General features: G+C 41.7%; 1 protein-coding gene across 1 annotated transcript in view; it reads left to right on the top strand.

Moving 5' to 3' along the window:
• Positions 1-6,058: 6,058 nt before the first annotated feature.
• LOC133931779 (dynein axonemal heavy chain 9-like) overlaps positions 6,059-26,903 on the top strand; it is a 114,264-nt gene continuing 93,419 nt past the window's right edge. The window contains exons 1-21 of the mRNA XM_062378732.1: positions 6,059-6,457; positions 7,321-7,517; positions 7,604-7,762; positions 8,805-8,935; positions 9,098-9,309; positions 10,845-11,078; positions 11,193-11,360; positions 11,786-11,902; positions 11,994-12,144; positions 13,636-13,750; positions 13,973-14,041; positions 17,196-17,322; positions 17,770-17,916; positions 19,298-19,406; positions 22,821-23,062; positions 23,230-23,365; positions 24,632-24,828; positions 24,959-25,221; positions 25,419-25,580; positions 26,220-26,442; positions 26,680-26,846. Of these exons, the coding sequence (XP_062234716.1) occupies positions 6,059-6,457; positions 7,321-7,517; positions 7,604-7,762; positions 8,805-8,935; positions 9,098-9,309; positions 10,845-11,078; positions 11,193-11,360; positions 11,786-11,902; positions 11,994-12,144; positions 13,636-13,750; positions 13,973-14,041; positions 17,196-17,322; positions 17,770-17,916; positions 19,298-19,406; positions 22,821-23,062; positions 23,230-23,365; positions 24,632-24,828; positions 24,959-25,221; positions 25,419-25,580; positions 26,220-26,442; positions 26,680-26,846 (3,725 nt within the window). The remainder of the gene's footprint in view (positions 6,458-7,320; positions 7,518-7,603; positions 7,763-8,804; positions 8,936-9,097; positions 9,310-10,844; positions 11,079-11,192; positions 11,361-11,785; positions 11,903-11,993; positions 12,145-13,635; positions 13,751-13,972; positions 14,042-17,195; positions 17,323-17,769; positions 17,917-19,297; positions 19,407-22,820; positions 23,063-23,229; positions 23,366-24,631; positions 24,829-24,958; positions 25,222-25,418; positions 25,581-26,219; positions 26,443-26,679; positions 26,847-26,903) is intronic.

The following is a 26,903-nucleotide window of genomic DNA, read 5'->3' as shown; positions in this document are numbered from 1 at the left end:
AGTTTTTCTACCTGATTCAACTTGTTTTGACACAACAGTTGATTAAGTTCAAAGCAAGAAAAAAGAAGAAAAACATACTTTCCACTGCACTAGCACCAACTTCTCCTTCATGGCAAGTGGGGAATGGGAGGGGCTTGAAAACATGGTGGTCAAATAACCACAAATGTGTTCCGCTGCCTAGATACAGGGGGTGTCTCACATTACCCGATGTCCCACATTACCCCGCTCTCCCCTACAAACTTTGTGGAATCCTCTGCCTGACCCAAGTAAAGAAACCTTTTTTGATTCCCTACAAACAAGTCGTCTATCTGTCTCTGCATCTGAGTCATCACCCCTCGCAGCTCAGTGGTAGGCAATCTGCCTACTACAGGGGAGACCCAGGTTCGAATCCCCGACTGATCCTGTAAAGATCAGTGTCATGTCGACTTCAGCAAGTTCCTTACACCGAAAACAGAGTCCCTCGACATATCACATAAGTGTACAACTACACTGGGATTAAGCACATACTCACGTTTCTCAAAAAAGGAAAAAAAAGGAAAAATACATGTAATTTAGAAATTTACAAATCTGTGTTAAGGATCAGGTAACTGTTTACCGCCATCTACTGACTTGATGTTCGTTTCTAGAGGTACTGCAATACAAGGTCGATCCAGGTGGAAAGTGCAAGCACACGTATTGTCTGTGAAACAAAAGCCTAATACCAGACTGATGGATATAATTGTTCAATGAGTTATTCTTGTGTTACGGTCAAAGTTGAGGGGTGTGGCTTATTGTTACATCAGAGTTTCCATCGATCTATAAGTCCCATTATATTCCTTTAACCCCCTTTGATCAATTCCTTTAACCCCTTTTGATACAATTCCTTTAACCCCCTTTTGCCCCAATTCCTTTCACCCCCTTTGATACAATTCCTTTAACCCCCTTTGCTTCAATTCCTTTAACCCCCTTTGCCTCAATTCCTTTAACCCCCTTTGTCTCAATTCATAGTATCCACTTTGCTTCATTGAAGAATCAGTCTGCAACAACCAGCCAATTGGTAGAACAAAGAAGTTAAGAGATTTTCATGGAAAACACACTTTTAACAGCAAAAAGAACAGTCGCAATGGATTTCTCTCAGATAGTTAAACAAATGGACATAAATGCAGAGACTGTCCGCTCGTACTTTGCAATCTTCTTTACGAAGCTCACTGGAGAGCAGTGGGAGCTGCTGAAGTCATGCCAACCGGATGAAGCTACAACATTTATGTTGGCAGAACTTCTGCTGAACTTAATGACGTCTGTTTCAAATGCCATTGTAAAGCGACGTCCCCGTTCCCCCGTGTCTGAGGATAAAGTTCGGTCCATTCTGGGCGACACTCTCAACCACAGTCTTTCACCAGGCAGCACAACAACGTCTGAGAGTTTGGATAAGCTCACAGACTTGTTTGTAGAGGAGGTGACGGAGACTGTCAACTCCACCTTGTCTGCAAGCTCCATCTGTGTGAGCTCTGAGAAGCCCATACCAACCCGCCTCATTAACCCCGCTAAAGTCCAGAAGATGATCTGTTACGCCTGCGAGTCGTTAAAGACAGACGGAGGAATCAAACAATTTTTCAAGTGTCAATCGCGCAAGCAAAGTCAGACCATCTCCTCAGAGGAACAGGACCCTTCAGATGATCCCACTCTCGTGTGTAGGACTTCTTCAAGCTCCTACTCTTCAGGAGTAAGCTCCAAGTCCGTCAGTTCCTCAGAGGGAGGTTCAACAGCAAGCAGTGTGAAGAGGCTTATCCAGGATACAATTAACGATAGTTTGACTCACATCACAGACCACTTTAATGAGTTCAATGACAGCCTCTCTCCTAATTCATCATTTTCTCCGGAGATTGATATGGCCTTAGATGACATAATCGAGGCAATCAGTGAGGAAGGCACAAATGGTAAGGAATCTCCAGAGCCAAACTTCTCAAACGGTAAAGGAATGAGAAAGCTCAATAGGCTTTTGATAAAGAATTTTGCCGTGGCAGGGACGCTCCAAATAATGTCACAAATGGCGAAAAAATTCAATGAGAATCCCAAAGTCACTAGCAGGAAGGCAATAAAGTCATTGATTGCTAGTATTGACTCTGTGCTTTTGGAGAAGGAGAAGCCAGGAGGTGGAAATGAAAGTTCTGCATTCCAAACACTGGAAAAGCCTCCATCTGAAAAGGTTATTGTTTTCACAAAACGGCTTTCAGATCTGATCTATTTGCACATCGCACCCCGCAAGAATTCAGACATGGATTCAGGTCTAGTGAAAAAGGTTTGTGTTCCTACTTCACACAGGGGCATATATGCAGACATTCAGACCAGGGTGTTTTGTTTTCTGTCCTTGATAAGCTGGTGGCTGAACAACCAAGTTAACCGCCACACAAACAGAGTGTCAGTCGCTTTATTGAACATCGACTCATGGCAGTCATCATCAGTAGAGGTCCACAGCTTTGAGGAGAAAAGATCAGAGCAGTCGGCACCATCATCAGAGTTCACCTGCAGAGGGAAGAAAATATCTAAGCAGTCAAGACCAGCCGTGGTCACCAACAGAGGGGATCAAATATCTAAGCAGTCAACACCAGCAGTGGTCACCAGCAGTGGGAAGGAAAGACTGAAGCAGTCACCACCAGCAGTGGTCACAAGCAGTGCGAGTAAAATACTGAAGCAGTCAACACCAGCAGTGGTCACAAGCAGTGCGAGTAAAATACTGAAGCAGTCAACACCAGCAGTGGTCACCAGCAGTGGGAAGGAAAGACTGAAGCAGTCAACACCAGCAGTGGTCACCAGCAGTGGGAAGGAAAGACTGAAGCAGTCAACACCAGCAGTGGTCACAAGCAGTGCGAGTAAAATACTGAAGCAGTCAACACCAGCAGTGGTCACCAGCAGTGGGAAGGAAAGACTGAAGCAGTCTACCCCAGCAGTGGTCACCAGCAGAGGGAATGAAAGACTGAAGCAGTCAACACCAGCCGTGGTCACCAACAGAGGGGATAAAATATCTAAGCAGTCAACACCAGCAGTGGTCACCAGCAGTGGGAAGGATAGACTGAAGCAGTCAACACCAGCAGTGGTCACAAGCAGTGCGAGTAAAATACTGAAGCAGTCAACACCAGCAGTGGTCACAAGCAGTGCGAGTAAAATACTGAAGCAGTCAACACCAGCAGTGGTCACCAGCAGTGGGAAGGAAAGACTGAAGCGGTCATCACCAGCAGTGGTCACCAGCAGTGGGAAGGAAAGACTGAAGCAGTCAACACCAGCAGTGGTCACAAGCAGTGCGAGTAAAATACTGAAGCAGTCAACACCAGCAGTGGTCACCAGCAGTGGGAAGGAAAGACTGAAGCAGTCTACACCAGCAGTGGTCACCAGCAGAGGGAATGAAAGACTGAAGCAGTCAACACCAGCAGTGGTCACCAGCAGTGGGAAGGAAAGACTGAAGCAGTCAACACCAGCAGTGGTCACCAGCAGTGGGAAGGAAAGACTGAAGCAGTCAACACCAGCAGTGGTCACCAGCAGTGGGAAGGAAAGACTGAAGCAGTCAACACCAGCAGTGGTCACAAGCAGTGCGAGTAAAAGATTGAAGCCGTCAACACCAGCAGTGGTCACCAGCAGTGGGAAGGAAAGACTGAAGCAGTCAACACCAGCAGTGGTCACCAGCAGTGGGAGTAAAAGATTGAAGCAGTCAACACCAGCAGTGGTTAGCAAAGAAAGTAAGAACTCATCATCAGACAGGAGGGCCAGGGTGAAGATTGAAAAGACCCAGGCAGAGGGCAGATATAAAATGTATCTGTGTTCTCTCGGACAAGCTTGTCACACGCATCTATAGAATGGTGAACTGTACTGATGATGACATAAGGCGTCATCTGGAGAGATTAGGGCCGAGGTCAAAGACATTGACCCAACTTTCATCCCTAGAAGAATCCTTGACAAGGACATTTTCAAGGAGTTGTGTAAGAAGTGTCCAGAGATGCTAATGTCTTCCCTTCTTGGAAGAGATCCAGAACTCGAGATATCAATAATCTCCATTGTGAGAAGATGCCTGTGCAAAAAGCCTGGTTTTCAGAGCAGGCATCTCTTCCCTGTCACCTGCGCTGATTGATCCTATGTGGTGCCGGTGCCCCATTATAATTTTCAGGCCAGGGATTTATCCGGCCTACCCTAGCTTTTACTAAGTCTTAAGTTTTGCAATGGGTTTTCTCAGGGTGCTCCTGTTGTCCCCACATTTATAAAAATGAATAAAATTTCTAAAATGGAATTATTTGTTCTCAGTATTTATTACGATTTATTATTATTTACCAACCTGCAAACTGGCTGCAGACTTTAAGGGATATAACCAACAACAGCAACGTTTATTAAATCTGAAGTGACCTTCTTTGTTATTATTCCTACAGTATTCCGTCAGGGAACAAGATATTCGGCTACACTTCACAAACTGTTGTAAAAGGATGTAAAGAAGTCTTCTGATTGGTCACTATAACAGCTTAAATGTATTTAAATATTTGCCCCTGATGTTGCATTCAAACATCCCGGTGGTTCCTCGCTTCGACCCTGATGACCTGTGTTTTCCTCCCCTCTGTAAGAGTGAGGCTGATGAAGAAGGAGAAGCAATTGGTCCACCTGGAGGATGCGGAGAAGGATGTGACCAATTCAATTTTCCTGTTTTGTTCATAAATTTGATTTGTTAAAAGTCTCATTAAATTTCTTTCTAACCATTTTAACATCTCTGCTCTTAATACCTAGCTGTATGGAGCAGTTCTGTATTAGCAATGTTTGACGCTATTCGGTCAAACAGCCTACATGGAGGACTTTAAGACAATTAAAGTTCAAATTATGAGGGAATTTCAGCAGAGTCAACAGCTTAGTTTGCCATGGACATGTGAATATGGTGCTGTTTTTGCCAGTATTTTGGGAGGACAGATATTTTTATGGAAAGCCAGTAGAAGTTTGGAGCTTACATATCATACCCAGCATCATTTCTTCCTGTTGAGCAGATTGCTGGTAGATATGTGGTTAACACATCCACTGTGCATTTAACCAACACAAGTGAAAAAGTAACTGTAATCATTCCACTCTGCACAGTGGTTGAGCTTTAGGATAGTGTTCATGGGCAATTAAGATTGAAGAGGTGAGTTTCCACTCTAATCTAGGGAAACAGATTTACTGAGCCTCATTGTTTTGGAGTATAATAAAATGTTGAAATAAAGTGCCCTGTTTCAAAACATTTTCCTAGCATTGACCTTTGCTCATGGTATACAATATAATGCATTATAGCACACTTACATACTTAAGGGAAACAATTAAAAATTTCAGGTTTTATATTTATTTCAAGCCTGGTGTATTTACCCCATATAGTTTGGTACCTTGTAGAAAAAGGTGTTATCTGCACTGAGGGAAACTATCCTGATTTGCATCTGTAAAGCTCAGAGAATTGTCATTTGCCACTGTAAGCCTCCCCTAGGCTTAAGAGCAGGGGGGTCACTTCCCAACATTCCCAGGCCTGCCAGAAACTGGTAATTCCTGACAGTTTTCGGGGCTGCCTGCAGATTCCTGTGAACAGCCGTTAACCCAAACTTCTCCCGAAATGTCCTGCGACACGTACTGACACAAACTCTTCTTTTTATGCAGTTAGAGAGCAAACAAACTATCTAATAAACTTTAATAAACCAGTATATATATATATATTTTTTTTTTTATACAGATAAAGCTGTTTGTATCAATCACAAGCAGCTTTAGTTACAGTGTGGCATCAAAGGCTGTTGCCCCTGATGTGTAAAGGCATTTGCCTTTTAACAGTGACAACAAAGGCAAGTGCATTTACACTCCAGTTGCCGTTTCTATTGAGACCGTAAATTCCTCCACAACCTACCACTGCCACGATTTTTGTTTGCCCTTATCAAAGAGACCCAGAACTTGAGTTTGCCCCTACTAAAGAGAACCAAGATCTAAGTTTGCCTTTACCGAAGAGAACCACAATTTCAGTTTGCCCTTACAGAAGAAACACAAGATTTGAGTTTGCGTTTTCTGATCACGACCTTGTCTACACTACTGTTGGGTTACCATGGCAACGGAGACACAATCAGATCAGGCAGGGGAAAAAGGAGCCAAAACAGAGGCGTTACCTGTCGAGGACCAGCGGCTGGTCTTCATCGCCGACTTGGTGCTGAAATTCCTCAAAGTCAAAGAAGACAAGTGGCAGAAATGTGTCTCCAGCGAGGAGAACCACCAGGTGCTGCAGGACTTCCTGGACAGAGCCGAGCGACGGAGCCTATTGGTGTCTTTAACCGCCGGTGGGATGCTCCAGGCCGCCAAATGTCTCTCCTCCTCGTCACCAGGAACCAAGGCTGTGTACTTCATGAAGCGGGAAAAGACAGCCCTCACTGTGGAGACCATGAGCGAGAAGTTGACCTGGGGACACATGCCCTCCAGGCCGCTAGATCTCTTATCTGCCATAGATAAGGTGAGCAATGTGTTCTCTGTGCGGTTGGGTACTGGCTTCATGAACTGACAGTGAAGTTTGTATATCACTCCAAATCAGTCATCCAAGTACATTTGATCAATTGATAGGTATAAGTACTACAGTCAGTAAAGACTTAAGTATGTCAACCCCTGCTTACTGATACAAAGAGAGGGATGGGGACTCCATTTATTGCATTAGTTTCTGGAAACTAGCTATGGGATACGCAAGTGGCATATCCCATATTGAGACCTGTCAGTGATGCTACTCAGAGAACAGGGGTTATGCCAGTAACCTTAAGATTCGTGTTAGAAAATTAGTTTGAAATACATAATTCTTTGTAATCAACACTTAGAATGTGTATCGTAAATTATATATAATTTGTTGTACTTATTTCAGATGTGATAAGATACTGAATTCTGGACACTTGCTGAAATGGACTATCTTTCACATTGTTTTATTCATCTTTTAATTAGTTATATTTGTGCATTATATATTAAATTATTTAGATTTAATCTTGATTAACTCAATAAAATAATTAAAGAATCTTAATATATTATGTATTGTCTTGATCCAGTCACTGTGAATTGTGGGTATTAGGTCAACTACAGTTGTAAATAACAAAGCTCATGCCATGAAAACATTTACTTAAATAATGAAGATTTAAAAAAATTGCATTAAAACAAGATAGGGGACTTCAAGAAGTTAGGTATCTTAGTCTAACATCCATTAATTAAGCACAAACCTATTCCCACAGACCCTGTAAAGGATCTGGATGTTTCCTCCACCACTTGATACATTGAAAGTTTACTCCGAAGCTAATATTTTGCTGCATTAAAAACTCTTATTTCCTTACACATTCACAGCTGCTGGACATGCTGGTGTCTAACAGTAGCAACCACACTGAATGGCCACCGGGAGTGTGTGATGATGTCGCGCGCAACGTCCACTTCCTCAAGAAAAGTTTGTTTGTGGTGTCAGGCCAAGTCCAAGGCCATACTCTGCTGCCCCTCCCCATGGACATCGAGAGAGTGGAGCAAGCCGCCCTGGAGATTGGCAAAAGGTAAACAAACAGCTGGAAAAAAAAGGTTTGTGTCAATGCATAATTTCTCCTACTTGCACATTCTAATGGTTTATGAAACCACACAGGGAGGGAATGGTGGAAAGGTGCATCATCCACTCCTTGGAGTCAGCAGTGATCGAGTGGAGCCGTCAGATCTCTGTCGTCCTGAAGATAGACTCCTCTGGGGATCTGCTGGAAGGCAAAAACCCCACACCTGACACAGAGCTGCTCTTCTGGAAGAACAGGTCAGCACCTCAGTTATTACAGACACAAAGTATCCACTGGCAGCTCCACAGCTCCACTTGTTCCAGGGATGAGATTGTGTGTAAATAACACAATGTCCCTGTAGGACCTCAAAGTTGGTTTGTTTTTTCAATTTTTTTGCTGAAGCTACTAATTGTTTGATTTTCAGAGCACACTTGTCCAGGGACAAAAGCAATTTGGTGCACTCTTCTTTTTTATACTAACGTGGCAGAATAAAATCTTGAAAAAACGCATTTGTTCTGTTATGGCTGCTGTACTTTACAGGATGTTAGGGCCGGATCTTAGACCTGATTTTCCCCTTCCAACAATCATGGGGGTGTTCCTGACTGGAGGTCACCCTGTGCTTATTATCTGCCCAACTAATTCTGAAGTGTGGGGGTTAACAAAATATTTGTATTGTGACCGTTTGATTCTGAACCTTAACCCATTACCATAAACATCAAACATACCACGATAGAAACCCACAATAGCGAGGGAGAGCGAAAGAGTGTCACCAACCAGATGTTAGGTACTTGAACAGTTGTGACCAAAAACATGAAAAATATAAATGCCTCCTCCATAGTTGTAGAAAAAATAGAAAATAACGCAAATTTCTTAGTCTCTGGAAGGCCAATGTGAAATCGTTTCATACAAACTGCAAGTGTGTGGTCTGACCTTCTCGCCACATCCCCCAGTATGTGTGTTCTGAAGATTGCAACATTCAAATTTGTTAAATCTGTCAATATGTCTCTCATCTCCTACACGTATATTAAATGGTCAAGAGTTACAAATCCTCCTGTGTGCAGCAGCCCTCATCTGTTTTTTTACATTCAAACTTTACCTGGTGATAAAATAAAAGTTAGCTATCAAGAGGACATTTACATGCCGATCCTCCTAGAGCAGACACTGATCCTTCAAATTACGTAATTTTTATCAGAACAGAACATATGAACAAGTTTTAAAGAGATTTAAAAATAAGTGGTGGAACAATCCAGTGTGACAGGAACTTTTTTGTCCTCCATTTTTTCTTTTTCCCACTTGAAGATATGCAGATTTGGATGGCATCTATTCCCAGTTAACAGCCTCTAAAGTGGATAAGATGGGGAAGCTGTTGGAGGCTGCGGAGAGCAGCTATTTCCCTGCTTTTAAAAACATGCAACTGAAGGTTTCTGCAGGTAATGAATCTGTACATCCGACCTGAGGAAAACATGTAATTAGTCTTGGGTCTCTGAGGTGTAGTGTGTATCTGGTTGAGGCATGATTTGAGATGATTCATCACCATCTTCTTTTTCACATGTGGTGGTTGAACTGACTTTGATCACATTTTCACTTGCCAGCTTTGGAAGAAGCAAAGGACATCAGCATCTACTTGATGCCCCTCAAGGGCCTGTTTGAGGACATGGAGAGCATGGAGTTTCCTGAAGTCAGACGTCAGATTGGCCCTTTGATGCACACAGTATGCCTGGTGTGGGCAAACTCCAGACACTACAACACACCACAACGCCTCATCCTTCTGTTGCAGGAGACTTGCAACCTCCTCATACAGCAGGTCAGCAGCAGTTATACTTTTCTTTGTTTTATTTTTGATATAAAGATTTGAGCCGTAACTATATATATATATAGCAGTAATAGTAATTAGGGAGTAAAAGATTACCAGCATCGACTTATCAGCCGATGACTATGAAGCTTGATATTTTATAATAATAATAATAAAATAAATTTTTCTCCATTGTTTATTCTGTACAATCATAAAAGATAAAAAACAGCAGTGATATGTCTGTGAAAGGCCACCCATTTATAATAGTCAGGCTCAAATAACAATCTTTGATGCTAATAGTAATCACCGTTGTCTTTCTGTAATCATAAGAGGTCACCTTTCAGTACAAAGTAGGTGAGTGCTGTTTTTTTCCCGTTTGGTTGGATTTCCTTTGGGTTAGAATGCTTTTTTCTGTCCAGCTCAGTTCCTTTTCTGTTCAGTTTATTGGACAGAAAAGTAATTTGCTGCTGAAAATGCACAGTGCATCAGAAAAGTTTTCCCAGGAAAGTCTAACAAGCCAGCAGTGTTAGATTAACCCTCTAGCGTGGTATTTGACAAACATTTTCACCAGCCCCTCCAAAGTTCCTCTCACTCTCTTTGAATTGTGTATCCTATACTTAAACCCTTGTGATGAATTCCATATGAATACAAATTGAATAAACATAAACATAGCACTCTGAAGCAGGCAATGGGGGCGGGACATAAACCAAGTAGGATGAACTCAAAGTTGTCGAACTTCACTCTGCACCATAGAGTGCATAAACCACGTCCAGCACGCAAACAATAGAAAAGTGAACGTATATTGTAGGTGTGTTTATATTATATTAAGGAGTAGAAGTAAGAAGTAGGCTCTGCAGCATTACCACAGACCAAGCCAACATCCAAGTCCATACAGATATGTTTAGAACGTGAACTACACTAGTGTAAAAATAATATTAACATTAAAATAAAGGGTTATTTTCCTTTCTTGCCGGAGTTGGACAAGAATATTAACGTTTTTAGCTTATACCAGGAGGATGATTGGCTTAGCTTTAGCATAAATGATGAAAGAAATCAAACATGTTTAAGGGACTGATGTGCAACTGCAGCCAAATATATAGGATGTAGCTTATTGTCACCTATAGGGAATTGCATTATGCTGTGTTTATGCTTTATCACATTTGTATTGTAAGCCAAACAAAGATAAACTTAGATGCTGTTTTAGTTACCCCCAATCTTCTGGAATAGGCGTCAGGGCTTTAACATAGTTTTTATATATTACAAAGGGTTACCATGTTTTTTCAAAGTGTCTTAATGAGCCTTTCAGAGAAAATCATAACAATCCACACTAATTACATCCGTCGCTTGAACCCTAAAATATCTTTGCTAAGCTAGCGTTTGTGCAATGATTATGATATAAGAGCTAACATTATATAAGTCTGTGTTTGGCCCATGATGAGAAGTTAACTTTGGGCTCAATAGAATCCATTCCATCGCGTATAATTGAGATGAGGCTCTTTGAGTAGGAATCCAAACTTACGGTAGCTGCTACTCCTCTCCAACACCAGGCCCAGATGTTTCTAGTTCCAGATGAGATTCTGAAAGGAGAGGTTTCTGAGAGTCTCCTGACGGTACAGACGTGCCTGGAGATCCTGAAGCTCTTCAGGACCACTTACGAGGACCGCAGGGCCAATCTGGCCGAGTACCAGAGGGCCGGGAACTTGGTTAAGCCTTGGGACTTTTCCCCGGTTTTGGTCTTCTCAAGATTTGACTGCTTTATCAATAGAATCCTCGCCATTAAGGTGAGTATTTAATCCAAGGTTAGCACTTTTGGCATGAGAATTGAGATGCAGTCACTTCAGTGATACTGTAGTTTAGCTCAATCGCCTCAATTTCCTCTCACTGTCACCCTATAGGTCATCCTGTTAACCGCTTTAGACATGTTAAAGCTGGAAAAATTGGTGATTGGAGCTGTCAGAGGCAGTGCACTCAGCCAGCAGGTCGAGCTGCTCAACCAAGATTTTGCAGAAACTTTCAAATTCATCACAGAGAAGCCCTATGACTGCTTGGACCTGAACAATACGGTACGGAGTGTGAGGATTACTGGGTGCACAGGGGTTTCGCTATTAAAGTGAGATGCAAGGGTTTTATGAAATACTAGACACAGGCTACTCACTCAGTGCAATTTTTAGCCCTGAATACTTCTCAGTTTATGCTTCTTTTATTCAAGCAGGCAAACACCACTACAGCTTGGGAAGTTTTATGTTTGGGGAGCAAATTGGTTTTCTACCAAAATAGTATTTTTTATCCAATACTCTTTAGTTGCTTCACCAAGATGTTTCTGAGCAATGGCAAGAAAAGTAATTTATTTTTCGTGTAAGACCCGTCGGTGTTCCCCTCTGGATGGCTTTGAGTCAGTGAGATGTGAAAAGGGAAATGCCGGCCTGTCACAGTCTAAGCTGTGTGCTCTTTTGGCTGCCGCTGTAGCTGTGCTTTTTGTTCCCTACAGGAGTTTGAAGAAGATGTGAAGAAGTTTGATCTGAGGGTGGATGACATAGAGCGACGACTAGGAACCATCTTCTGTCTGGCTTTCGATGATGCCGCCGGACTGGAGCCCACCTTCAAGGTCTGGGAACTGAATTTGTGTCTTTCTCACAAATGCACAAACACAGTCACAAACGAGTTCTAAAGCCCTTTTGCTAATCTGTTGTCTGCAGGTTGTGGATATGTTTGGTAGCTTGCTGGAACGCCCCCTAGTGGCAGCCGATGCTGTGAGCCGATACCCTCTCCTTGTCACTGTGTTTGAGACAGAGCTGAACTGCTGTAAACTTGTCTATGACAAACACATCCAGCTTGCGGAGGAGCTTGGTGAGATTTAGAACAATTTCCTGTATTATTACAGTGAGCAAAGCTATAACAAAATTCTGGCCCCCATAATAGAGAGTGATCGGGAGATTACACCATGTAGCTCGGGTTAGGCAAATATGGAAATTAAAAACTGTATAATTTGTGTAACATTTTGAGATAACAGGGGTTTTCTGTTCCATCTGGGGTATCTGTCTCTTCAAGGGTTTGTTGAACATGTTTTGTCACTCTGAGATTTCAGCCTCCACCTCAAAACAAAAAAGGTGTAGATTAGACATTAAACTTTAAACTGACGGGTTTGGAAGGTAAGACAAAATAAGAATAGAGGAGATACGATAAGAGAATACATCTGTAATAACTGTAAATAACAATATAGAGAAAAACAATAATACACACCTTTCACTATAGACAGAAAATAATTGGTAGACAAACGTACTTGAGTGCACAGATTGATTGTACAAACCTGTAAACTGTATTTGTGAATTATGTATAAAAAGATATCGAAATGAACACACATATGCAAAAAAATACTGATATTAGATAGCTAAGTGTGGTGTATGATATTGAATATATATATATATACATATATATAAATAGATGTCATTTTACTACAGTATGCTATATATATATATATATATATATATATATATTTCAGTATCCCCTTAAAAGAGACCACATATAAGTCTATAGCTGTGAGGATGAAAAATTATGATCGCTAAGTGCCTAACCATGACAAAGCCAAAAGCAAGTGGCTTGACAGAGAGGTTGTATCTGTTAAAATTTCATTTCATAAAATGTTATTTATTTTCAGCAACAAACTAAAATTGCTTTTCACTTGCATCGTATTGGGGCGGCAGCACAAATGGCGGAAACATTCACCATATCTGAGATCTTAGGGAAATAAAATGAAAACAATCTTGGTGGCTAGATAGCACTATAGATAAATATAGTTTTATAAAGCAGAGCAAGTGCAGGTCCAGCTATAGAGGACCTTTGCATGTTGTTCCCCCCATCTCTCTTTCTTACACTCTCCTCTCATTTCCAATTGTCTCTCACTTACCCAATTAAGGCCCAAACTGCCCAAAAAACTGGAAAACAAGGGATATAAGTGTGAGATGTATTAAGCTACTTTTAAACGTGCACACAACTCTGTGTGAACTGAAATGAGCTCCTCTGGAGTTTCTGCGGACTTTCTCTTTCCCTCATTTTCGGGAGATCCTCTGCAGAACAAGAAAATGGCTTAAGGAGCTTCAGGGACAGTTTGCAAAGACTCACAGGTTAATGCAGGGATTAAACTTGGAAAGGTCTCAATTTGAAACAGTTAATGAGAATGAGAGAGAGAGATTTAAGATCATATAATCACCATATCGAAGGTTTATTGGGTTCATTCTTCTCGGGGATAACCTTATTTTGTGCATTTAGTGTACTCTGACAACATAGTATGGTTCTTATCTCAGTCACCATTAACCTTTGTAGCACACTTGACTTCCTCAGGTTCGCCTGTCGTGAGTAAGAATATGCCTCCAGTAGCTGGCGGGCTGAGATGGGCCCAGAGTCTACAGAAGCGCATCCAGACCCAGTTCTCCAAATTCGAACAACTCTCCTGCCCGTGAGTTTCCTCCCATCGCCAACATTGCTAAAAACTGAATTGTTTTGTGGTTAATCATTTCCAGCGGTTTACCTGTGAATTTGATGCTCTAGCTGCTCCTCTTCATAACATTTACAACGGTGTTTTTGAGGCCTCATAAAAATTATGATGTGGAATAATGGCTCCTTGGAAGGTATAGGCTACAATTGTTGCAAGGGGTGACGGATTTCATCTTCTCTGCAGGTGTCTGGAGTCTGAGGAAGGAGCCAAGGTCATCGACAAGTATGAGGAGATGATGCAACTGTTGGACAAGTAAGTGTGGATGTTATTTTCCTAGAATAGAACCCTTGTCATCAGGCTTGGATGTCTGTATCACTGAATAAAAGAACAGAAGGGGAGGTTAAACAGAATAGACAGTGACAGAATGAGACGTCATCTTTCAAGACTGTAATAACCTTGAAAGCCAATCACATTACTCAGATATTAGCTCCCTCTGTGGCTGGGACTTCACACAGACTCAGTTTTGAACCTGCATGTTTGTGATTTTGATGGTTGAGCGTGTAACATTTATGAAAGCAGCCCCTGTGGAATAGCATGTAGACACGCAGCTTCGAGCATGATTTATGTTCTCATTACTGTGGCGCTGCTCTACAGATTATTTCACAGGACTCCCATAATCCCATATGTTCCTTCACTACTCACTGATGTCAAGTGAGGAATGGCCTTTTAGACCATATCCAACATCAAAAACTGAAAGATAAAGCATCCCATGGGTCAGAAGATGCTGTTTGCATGGAATCAAACGAAATTATGTTAGAGGCAAAAATAGACAGAGAGAGAGAGTGAGAGAGAGAGAGAGGGCATGTCTGTTTTTCCACTTGTGTAGAAATGTCTGCACAGGATGATGTTTCAAGGCACTCTACACATGGCAGCTGATTAAAGCTACATAGTGAGTAACATGGATCAATGAGACATTAATTTGATGAAGAATGAGATGAAGAAAGAGAAGCTCCATTTGTCCATGTGTTGTCTGACAATCTAGGCCTATAGCAGTATAACTAGAAGCTGGTCCAAGGCAGACCTGAGCCAGGCCTAAATATATAAGAATATTATATTATATGTAAGTTCTTAACATCAATACCAATACTTACTAGGAGCCAGTGTAAAGAGGCTAAAACAAGAGTGATGGGGTTTCGCCTCGGGTGAAAAGCTGACAGCTGAATTCTCTTAACGTACAACTTGCAGTAAATATAGATTCTGGCTGTTGAGGGGAGTCAAAGCGTAAATAAATATAATCAAAATAAAAAGGTCTGTGTATTTCAAAATATTTTTAGGATAGCACAAAACATGATTGACAAATGAGGGAGGACACCTTATGGAATAAAAAAATAATTCACTATTTACATAAAAATAGTCCCATCTGCTGCATGGCCTCCAGTTTGCTTGGCTGCTTCCTGTTGGAATAAGAAAAGAGCAAGAGATGCAGGTCAAACAAAGAGAGAGAGAAAACACAACAAACAGATCAGGCAGATAATAGGTGTAATGAGCTGGAAATATATGGTGTTTCCAAATGGAGCCCTGTTGAACAAAGAAGTTCAAGTAGTTAAGAAATCAGCATCAGAACCTAACAATCTCAGTTAAACTTCCAAGGGGCGATGTCAACAGTTGCAGAAAAACTGTCTTGATCTGCAACCGATCAAAGCAATGAAACCCAGGATTTAGAGAATCAACAAATTCCATTGGGGATGTTTTTTGCTCTTCTTTTAGAAAATAAATATACTATCCATTACATTCATTAGATCTCTCCTCATCAGCAGTAAATAAGATGCTTGGAACCAGAAATATGTCATTTACATGATAGTGAAACTGTTTTGGTTTTGGACAGCGGCCGGATACAAAGATATTTTTGATCAATTTATTTGTCCCCTAATTGAAGAAAGTTATTATCACTTTAATTTAAAATATCAGCAGCCAGTATATTATGTTAGAGCTAAGATGAGGATGAATGTTAAGTTACAGCTATTCCAGACCAAGCTCAGAATAGAGATAAGTGAGTCCTTACAAGTATGGTAATGTAAAAGTGTGTGCGTGTGTGAAGATGTCTTTTGTGAATGATGCACATTATTACACACACAACCGACAGATAACCAATGTTACCGCTTCACACTTAATATGACTCCTTCACTTGATGCCCCCCCCCCCCCCCCCCCGAACCCACAGAATTCAAATGATGAACAACAGCAGTCCTTTGCCCTCAATTTACTCCCATCAGAAATTAGAGCTCTTGTTATGTTGTAATAATCATCGCCTCAGTCGAGAGTGAGTGCCACCATTATTATACATTTTCCAGTGAGGGACAGAATGGGCATCCCCACTCATTACCCCCACAGACAAAATGCAGTGTGATTTATGGCCATGACCGAGGCATTTGATTGCCTCTGCGTCTGCGGTGCCACTATCAGGAAATGAAGCTCACAGCAGAAATCCAATAAGGAGCACACAGTGCACACTTAAGTTCTCGTCATAATCTTGACTATTTACTGATTGATATAGCTGTACAGAGCCCTGAAATGCTGTCTGTTCCCAGCCTCTTGCAGATGAATCAAGGTTTATCCTCATCTTACCCCTGAACACTTGCATGTAACCTTCCTGAACTGCTGCCTTTCCCTCTGCCCTTGAACAAGCAAATAACGCCACTCATTCTGTTTACAACCTCGGATGATTTGGGGAAAATGTCTCAATCATATGCCTCTTATTTACTTATGTTGATTTTAACCTGTGCCCTTGTGACAGAAAATCTCCTTTAATGGGAACTAGTGAAGGTTTTGTTGTAAACCTGCCTGTTTAGAATGGGCTGTTTGTTTGGCCTGTGGTCATGTTGGCTGTATCACATTTGGTCGGAAGTCGAAGAAAGAGAAAGCCTGTCTTGCGGCTGTCCTCCCTGAGATTGTTTACATTAGCCAGCTAGCCATTGTTAGCATAATCAATTCATAATCACGCATTACATGGCATTTCAGGCGTACTTATACTGTAGGTAAATGACCCCAGACAGAAATTGGACAACACTATGTGCTTATAAACATTAAAAACTACAGCTTTTACTAAATGTTGATACACGGAGCCGCCATCTTGGATTGCAAACTCGGGGGTTGGTGAAGTTCCTTCGAAATTGGGACTTGAGGTGATGTTCCAGGTGCAGTTTCCGAGCTCCGAGCTATAATTGACCGCGTCATAAAGATTAAACCTTTGAGCTGCTCCACTGCCGCTTCACAAGGAGCTGTTCACCTGTTTATTTAAAACCTCACTGAAGCTCATCTCTCCACACAGAGCCCTGCGAGTCACAGTCAGATGCACAGAGATGCCTGCACTTATCAGAGAGCTTAAAAACAATGGGTATATTTCTGTGTGATAATAACTTCAGTTTGGCTGAGATAAAGTGTTGTTTTCTGTGTGTTTTCCATTCCAGATACTCCACCAGTCTGTATGAGACATGGACAGAGACCGTGAGCGAGAGCTCCCAGTTCAACCTGAACCTGCCTTTAATCAGCAGAGACCCGGCCACTAAGCTGATCTCAGTCAACTTCAGCCCGCAGGTTTTTACATTAATCCACTTTTCTCTAAAAAGTGATCCGAGGGAGGCTGCTAGAGGTGCCACTGTTTTTAAACCTTTTACTCTGAGAAACTCTGCACACGCTCTGAGTGATATATTAGTTTGGTTTTGTCATATATATCAAACTAATCTGTTTCATTAAACATCTTCCACTAAGTGTCAGACACCTGCCCACAGCTCCATAACTCCTTAAATAAAGTTGTGTTTTTCCTGCGCATTCATCATTTTAATAAGTTAAGTCGGTAATTTAATTTTCCATGCTGCCCTAAAGAGTTTCTAACTGACCTCTCATTAATCTGAGCTTTAGTGGGAAGTTTTTCCACCAACAACAAAACTTTACAGTAAATAACATGAGGATAACATGAGGATCCAGTACAACATGTATATATCTTGTTGTGTTTCTCACTGCCTCCCTCTTCCTCTTCTTCAGCTGGTGTCTCTGCTGCGGGAGGTGAAGTACTTGGAGGCCAGTAAGACTGTGGCCATCCCTGAAACTGCAATGCAGATCTACACCACCAGGGGGCAGCTGCTGCAATATGTTGCCAACCTTGAGATCACCATTGGCGCATACAACAAGGTTGGTGTCGATCAGGCTGTAAGCCGTCAAGGAAATGTATACAAGGATGAAAATAAAGTGTGATATCAGAGCATGAGGTGGGGACACAGTTGGCAGCAGGGGAAACATGTCAACCTCTAGATGGCAGTCTGAGGCTTTTTAAACCATGCTAGCATCAGTGCTGTAGAGAAGGGAACATCTATTAGTTCGTTGAAATATATAAGTCCTGCCGTTGATGTCACATCCTCTCATGTCATCCGCATCAATATGCTTGCACTATAGAGTAGTAGCTCCAGACATTAACATTAACACTGACTGGTGAGGAAAATAAGCTAAACTAAGCTAAGCTAAGTTAAGCTAAAATAGGAATAAGATAAGATACACTGGTGACATTCAATAGTTAGTTTGACATGAGGAGGTATAGCGGGCCGTCCACTAATCTCTTGGCTCGTCCAGGCTGACATGTGCCCTTGGGCAAGACATTGACCCACAATTGCTCCTGAGTAGCGTGTGTATGAGATGCATGTGGACAAAGTGCTAGTTAGGGTAGTGCTGCGTAAATTGTTGAATGATAACTTTACTGTTGAGGGGTTGCTAAGAGAAAAGTGCTATTTAAATACAGTCCATTCACCGTATCTACTCCTGTTCCTGAATTAGGGAGTTGAATAATGACCAGAGGTGTTTTGGGACAAAATATTGATATCACTATAATGTGATGTTGCCCTTTAGATTTATAAAAGTGAAATTTCATCCTTTCAAACTTTTTAATGTCAGAGAATCTGTCATAATTTATTTATTCTTCAAGTTTGATTCCTGATTAATAATTATTATTTGTGAATTCAGCATACCCCTTCAACATTGACCATCAGAATTTAATTAGTTCATGTTTTAGTGGTGAACATTTTAAATTTGAAGAAATTCCCTTGAGGATTTTCAGTTGAATGGAACAAATAAACATACAGACTGTAGACTGCTAAAACAAGAATTGTTTTTTTGGGGGAATAAGATCCAAAATTGAGGATGCACATTATGTGTATGAATTCACTTACTGACATTAGACATTAGAACATAAGTATACTGTTTTCACAATTCTGTTATGTTGTTGTAATGGGAAATGGGCAACTCAGCCACATGTGTCACAGCTGCCATAATTTTGGAAATACAGCATTTCATTGCTTCGGGTAGCAAACGATTTAAGTCAGATTAAGTCCCAGCAACCTGGTTGCATCCAGAAACAGAGACTTTAATGAGGACAACAGCCGTCTTGCAGCTCTGGGCCCTTGTGTGGCCTTTCACTGGCGGTTCTATTAAAATGATATTACTGTGAACGCTTAATGGGAGCACAGAATCACATCACATCCCTCTTTTCCTTTTTTTTTAATCTCCCACTGTTTGACTGCAGGTGATGCGCTCTGTGCTCGAGGTGGAACATCCTCTGATAATGGGCCAACTCAGGGACATCGACGCTAAGCTCCAAAAGGCTGAGAAGAGTCTGAACTGGAACAGCAAAGGTCTGGATGTTTACTCATACTATCAGACACATAACTCAGAAATTACCTATGTAATTGTTCGTGACTGTTAAATGGTCGGTTTAACCTGCGTTACAGAAAACATTTATTCCACACTTGTAGCTATACTCTTAGCTTGACAGTTTTTGCACCACAGGTCAGTGGAGGTGGGTACATTTCATGAGTGGTGCTCACAGCTTTAACAAATTACATTTGAATTATTCTGCAGTAGAAACAGTGTATCACCGTATAATCCAGAACATACGTCCCCATGCATTTTTAAGCTAAACTTAAAAATCTTTTTTGCATCAAACTGCTGTGGATCAGTGAGGTTGTTCTGACAGAGTGAGGTAACAGGATACATGGTGTTGGTTTAGATTGGTAGCCCAAAGTTGGATTTCAACCACAGATAGCACCTCTGCAACACCAGATGGATGTGTATTAGGGTCTTGTAGTAACACAAGACTGTAGGGCAAGAGATATATTTTTTAAAGTCTCATGCAATGACCTTGCGTAACTGTTTACTTGCTTTAAGAGAGAAGTTTTTTATCCTTCCGAGGAATAGTTAGGTCAACATTCTGGGTTATATGCTCATTCACTTTCTTTGCTTGAGAAAATATAAATATACAGTGAATGAAATCATTATTTGATCCCTTGCCGATTTTGTGAATTGGCCCACTGACAAAGAAATTAATGGTCTATAATGTAATGGTAGGTTTATTGTAACAGTTAGAGACAGAATATAACAAAAAGAATCCAGACAATCACATCATATTAACATTATAAATTGATTTGCACTTGATTGTGTGAAATAAGTATTTGATCCCCTAGTAAAACTTGCCTTAGTACTTGGTGGAGAAACAGTTGTTGACAGGGCCAGGTTTGCGCACATCTCAGGAGGGATTTGGTCCACTCCTCTTTGCAGATACTATCCAAATCCTTGAGGTTTCAAAGCTGTCGCTTGGCAACTCAAAGCTTCAGCTCCCTCCACTTATTTCCATGGGATCAAGGTCCAAAGACTTGCTCGGCCCCTCCATGACCTTAATGTGCTTCTTCTTGAGCCACTCCTTTTTGCCTTTGCCGTATTTTTTGAGTCATTGTCGTGCTGGAAGACCTATCCGAGACCCATCCGAGACTACACAATGTTCAAGGAGGTATTTATTTGAATGATCAAAATGTCCCTCCTTCCTCCAACTCCCTGGCGCTTCCTTCCATCCCTGTCATTTCGAGGGAAGAGCAGGATGTTGAGAGATGTGACATGAACAGCAATTTCTGCATTTTAAAACATGTAAAATAAGGATAGGAGAGGTGTTCAATCATTGATATGCTCTGATTGACACTGCGCCGGCAGGCATGTTGTTAGTTTCTTCAGCCCCTGGGATTCCCAGAAGAGGAACGCAGCAGAAATGAATAGAGAGTTTACGGTAAAAGCAAAAGCATGCAGCTGTCTGTGGGAACAAAGTCACAGTCCCTCTGCAGAATGTTCAGTAGCTGCACACATTTATCTCCTTCATGCTGCACAGTGGGTGTGTATTTTGTTGATATGCTGAACTTAAATGAGACGGTCTGGTCTAGGCTTGTCTCACTCTTACCAGTGCATCGTTAACTAATCGCATTGCATAGCCAGCTTGTTAGCTTCAACATCGGCACTCAATGAATCTTGAGATAGGTTGTGTTGAGAAGTATCCAACCACATTTCTTCGTCTCATTTGAAGGAGCCTTAGAATGGGACTCACTCCGCATTGATGCCACTGTTCTTCAAGTGCAGCGTCTGAGAGATGCAGCCACTGAATTGTGAAATAATTGGAGTCTTCATTCCATGTTGGGCCTGATAACATCATGTTCACATGCATATTATCGATGTATCTATGTGTCAGATGTTGTTGTTTGAGGCAACCTGGACGGTAACCTAGCTCAACAATTTCGATAGGTGCCAAGAAGAAAGACATGTTTGTAATGCATTTCCAGTCTGTTTTAAAAAGTCAGTCAAGCAGATGTCCATTGGTGTGTTTGTTGAATACACCCACTGCTCACACTCGATCCTGAGTGTGCTGGCAGACTGTATTTTGGTTGAACGCTTTAATATTTATGCATTGACTAAAGCAAGTCTGTTTAAATGCTGTGAAAGCTGCTGAAGCACACTCACACTGACCACTCTTTATGGCAGGTGAGGGGAAACCTTTTTCTATCAAGGGCCATTTCAATTTTTATAACGTCCTTTGCGGGCCATACTAATTAACTGAACACATGATATTATATAATGTGGTTGTTTTATCTCTGAAACATCAACTCTAGGATTCCTCCTCTGCTCCAGGGTTTTTTCTTCTTCTCTCAGGTTTTGTTTTGTCCTAATTCCCCACACGAAAGAATATTGGGTGCCAGGTTATTGATATAAAATCTGTTAACTTACTTACGTTAGTCACATTATCATACTAACCCTTATGCCAGCTGGAACTGTTTCTCTTTGTGGAGACGTCTGATGTCAGATGGTAGTGATACAACTCTAAAATGGCTTTTTTCACAGCTTGTTTCGAAAGTTTCTTTCTAATTTAGTCCTTCTATTTGGTGATTAGGTGATATCTGATCTTTTGAATTTGACATTAATGGTAGAACTGATTACTCAGTCTCAGTGTCTCTACGTGTCACAGAAGGAATTTTCTTTTTTCATCATACTGAGTGAACCGACACAAAGCAGGCACACCGATACATTATCAAACAAGAAATAAATGCATCTCCATTTCTCTTTGAAAGGACATCGTTCCTCTCCATCATCATCTGTTTTTCTTGACAGTTGCTTTGATGCTTGTCTGCGATGACACATACAGTAATAGCTATGTTTGCACCAGCCAGAAGGAACCTCCTTGCTCTCAAAAGTTTTTTTAACATTCCCGTTGCCTGTTTTCTATTCACGAATTGTCTAATGGGCTATATCAAATTCCAGAGGTTCCCCACACCTCCTGTTTGGTAGTACTACAGAAAACGACACAATTTGTCATAGGAAACCAAAATCGATGAAATGAGGGACCTCAGTTGTCAATCGTATCTTAATTATGCAGGTTAAGTTGTAGTCTGAAAGAAGAAACAAGACACAAGATTAACACATTTTTAGGTGATACCGATATTTCCCATTACATTACATTCATTTAGCTGACGCTTTTATCCATAAGACTTACAATAAATGCATTAAACTGTGAGGGTAAAAACCCAGAAAAATCTAAGAGAACTAAACATTTAATTTAATTTAATTTAGTTCTTCCGTTGTCCTGACGTCAATTGGGAGCTCGTTCTACCATCAAGGAGCCCCGACAGCAAACAGTCGTGCTTTTGTTGAGTGGCTTTCTCTCCCTCACAGTGAGGGAGCAGCACACACTCTCATTCACTCTCATTCTCACTACTCCGTCATATTTCCCTCTCTAGGTATTTCGCAGTATATCCAGAAAGTGCAATCCTCCGTCTGTGACCTGGAGAGCCGACTCCGGAGAACCAAAGACAATGTAAATGAGATCCAAAGCTGCATGAGGTCCTGGGCCACCCCTATGTTCAACAGGAAGGAGGACAAGAAAGAAGCAATGCTCAGTTTGGAGGACAGGGCTGAGAGGGTGGAAAGCTTTTACAGTCTGATCCGGTCCTCAGGAGAAAAGATGCACATCCTGATGAAGGTAGATAAAAGATGTTATTCTGTGTTTTTGTGAAATACCAAATAGGCTTTGAGTTTTGCTCTTATTCCGTCATTCTATGCTGTTAATATAAGTCTGTGATTTTAAAGTGTACATACATGGGAGAAATGGTTATTTTGTCTCATGTGTGTGTCTTCGTCACGTCTTAGAGCAATCTGGAGCTGTTCAGAGCTGAGTCGTCTACTGAGGAGTGGAAGGCCTATGTGAAGTACATCGACGACATGGTCATTGACGGATTCTTCAACAGTATCAAAAACTGTTTCAAGTTTTTCCTGGATAACACAGGTAGGACATTAAGAAGGAAGTAGAAAGAACAATCAAATCACAAAATGAAAAAACTTCTACTCTAAATTTAGAGGGTATATGCACGTTATTCAAAGTAGGTAAACCTGCTGGAATAAGGTGATTGACTCTTCCCATTGGCAGTAGAAGACTTTGTCTCAATGCTTTTATTTTGTGGTGCATCATGTTTGATAATCTCTAACCTTTTGGTCATGCCAAGTGAGCGCATTCAACCGGGACCTTGTTTCCATCACTGCCAATCGAAGCCAATTGACGATAAAAACCTGTGTCTACTGCAGAGTCCTTTGACCTGGGACTGAATGCCAATTGTATCTATTCTCATTGGGAGACAAAAGCCAGATGTTAGAGGGTGTAAGTGTAATTTTTGTTCAGTGGCGCAGAGCAGCAAGCCTGATGCAAATGTCTCTCTTAGAAAGATTTGCTACACACATCCACTCTGGATGTTACCCACACAGATGATCTGCTCGTGTGTGAAGGGAACCATGTTTCCTCTGCAGGGAAGAGTTCTCCCTTACTACCTCCTACTCCTACCACCTTTTAAAGGGAATGGGACATGGTTCAATGTATGTCACATCCAAAACGCACTCATGATTAAATAACGGTAAATGCAACCCTATTGAACCATTACATTAGCAAAATAGGATTTGGACATTCCTTAAATACACTTATGCAATGTGCTTGGATACAAAATAGAGCCCATAGTATTTGTAGTACTGTAGTGATCTTACTATTGTTATTTCAAAGCCTCAAATCCTGCCGCCAACCATAAATGTAAAATCAGAACATTCAGCACTACTCACTGCTTTGATTACACCATAAACTAGTTGTCTCCCAGCCAGCACTGATTTGGACTGCCTCTGAAAAACATGTCCACAGGGCTTTTGATGTCAATTGGGTGTCTGCCTGTATTGGCTGTGGACATGAAATACTTCTGTTTGCTGGCACAAGTTTTGTCAACGGGTTTAGATGAATTGGGACGTGGTTCAAGATGTGGATAATCCTTGCCAGCCTGTTACAGTATCCAGTTCATCTCCTACTTGCTTCCACTTCATTATCCTCCTCTCCCTGTCCTTCTTCTTGTTTGGGTTCAGAAAAGCTTTTACGATCAGGAAGCTTTTTGCAGGTGACTCAATAGGGGAAGGCAACGGGAAATACCATGAGACAAAGCAGGATGGCAGGATGCTTACTTACTTGAGAAGAGTTTTCCGTGTTATTTTAACAGTTTCCACTTTTTTCCTTTGGTTCCAGACCAGCGAACTGGTGGGGCCCCTCTTTTTGAGACCCAGCTGAGCCTGAAGGTTCCTGACATGGTGTTCGCTCCCTCTCTGGAATCGGGAGCTGGGGACGGTTTCTTTGAGTTGGTGGAGAGCCTCATCAATGATGTGTTCAGAATTTCCTCACTGGTGCCACGCCTCGCCCAGCACATTCCCTTCCCCCACTATCAGGTACTGTTGTTTGTGATACAGCTCCAATATCTACAAAACATCTATTTGTTTTTTCCCTTAAGTTGTAATATCTTAAATGCATATCCCTTCTACTGACTAAATGCTGCGGTTGGTGATTCCTTATCTTCAGGCTGACATGGAGGGCATGGCCGACCTGGCTGACATGCGTAAACTCCTCATGAAACGTGTTCAGGGCGTCATGGTTACGTGCTGTGAGTATCGCAGCTCTCTGCACCACTACAGCTTCCTGTACGTGGATGACAGGAAGAAGTTAATGCGTCAGTTCCTCCAGTATGGACACTTTCTCACCGCCGAAGAGATGGAGGTTGATGAAGATAATGAAGTCCCAGAGACCCCACCAGCACTGGATGACTTCAGGGACACGATAGACAAGTGGGTATTGGTGAAGCAGCGAGTGAGCACTTATTTGTGTTTGCTCTTGAATTTCTAGTTATTCTTATGTTCATCTCAACTTTAAAGGATTGGAATAGGATTTTATTTTGGAGAAAAGATTGGACAATAGGGTGAAATAAGCCTAAGGGTTAAGTCCTTATGTACATCAATGAAAACTGTTTGTCATCATCCTGTAGGTATGAGAAGATCTACGAAGAGGTGCAGGGTCTGAAGGCAGTGCATGTGTTCAATGGGTGGATGAAGGTTGATGGCCGCATCATGAAGAGTGCCTTGCTCAACATCATCAAAAAGTGGAGCTTCATGTTCAAACAGCACCTAATTGACAATGTTACCAACAGGTGAGGCAATATTTCAAACACTTAGGGGTTTTACTTCAAGTAAGATAAGGATGTAAGGAAACTTCAACTCAAAGCAATTTTGCACAAAGTAATGTGCCCAATGGGCATATAGTCAAGTTGTTACACAAACTGATCTGTAATGATTTTCAAGTGAAAACATGTTCTATGCAATAATCTCCCCGTCTAGTCTATAAAGGCGACCTGCCAAAGTGCACCTGGTCCTAGATCTCTTCTGAATGTGGTTTGAGTGATCGCATTCAGGACGCACTCTGGTTCTTTCAGGCCTGTACTTAGCACTGACCACTTGTAATTGTATCACTCAGGACAGGTGTGAATACTCAGTCTTAATGGAGTCTATGTCACCACTCATTCCATAAAATGCTGTAGCGATGAACTGCAGAGGGTCAGGACCTCAAAAAGATAACTTTCTCTTCATGTCCATAGTCAATGGCTGTATTTGTCAAGCTCTAATTTTTAATGCAGGATTTCTTTTCAAAAATAGTCTTCTCCATTTTTGTACTGAGATGACCCCTGATGATATCATGTGGGCTCACGACTGATTTCAGTTGTGCTGCTCATGGCAGGTAAAGCTCTTGTAAAATTGATGAACCTCTATAATGATCAGTCTTTCGTCCCCAGCCTGTCAGACCTGGAACAGTTTATCTGCGTGACTAAGGATGGCCTGGGCCAACAAGTGAAGGAGGGTGACTACGATGGATTGGTGGACATCATGGGTCACCTGTTGGCTGTTAAGGAAAGACAAAAAACCACAGACGCCATGTTTGAGCCCCTGCAGGAAACCATCACTCTGCTGAAGGTGTATGAGCAGGAGCTGCCTGATGTGGTCTACAAACAGTTAGAGGTAAGTGCCGGTGTTCAGTCATTTCAGATCACGTTCACCAGCTTGTACTCTTCCATCTGTTTCTTTTAGCGTAGACAGAACCATTTCTCTTACTTTTACTTTGCATCTTCCATTTGCCTGTCCCTGTTCCACCCTCTTCCTCCTGGCCATTCATCATCTGTCACTCCTGCATCCCTCGTTTTCTCTCTTCATTTTTATCTCCCTTTGTCTGCATCAAATCTATCTGTCGATCTGCAGGAGTTGCCAGACAAATGGAACACTGTGAGAAAGCAGGCGGTGTCAGCCAAACAGCAGGTGGCGCCACTGCAGCTCCGTGAGGTGTCTAGCCTGCGTAGCAAAGTCGCTTCATTTGATGTGGAGCAGCACACCTTCAGGGAGGACTTCCGCCAAAATGGACCTTTCAGGTGAGGACAACTGAAACCCACGTTGCACCATATTAAATAACTACAGAATCCAAAGAT

This window comes from Platichthys flesus, chromosome 20 (genome assembly GCF_949316205.1).
Source record: "Platichthys flesus chromosome 20, fPlaFle2.1, whole genome shotgun sequence".
Lineage (NCBI taxonomy): Eukaryota > Metazoa > Chordata > Actinopteri > Pleuronectiformes > Pleuronectidae > Platichthys > Platichthys flesus.
The sequence above is the reverse complement of the archived record's forward strand: the minus strand, read 5'-3'. Positions and strand labels throughout refer to the sequence as shown.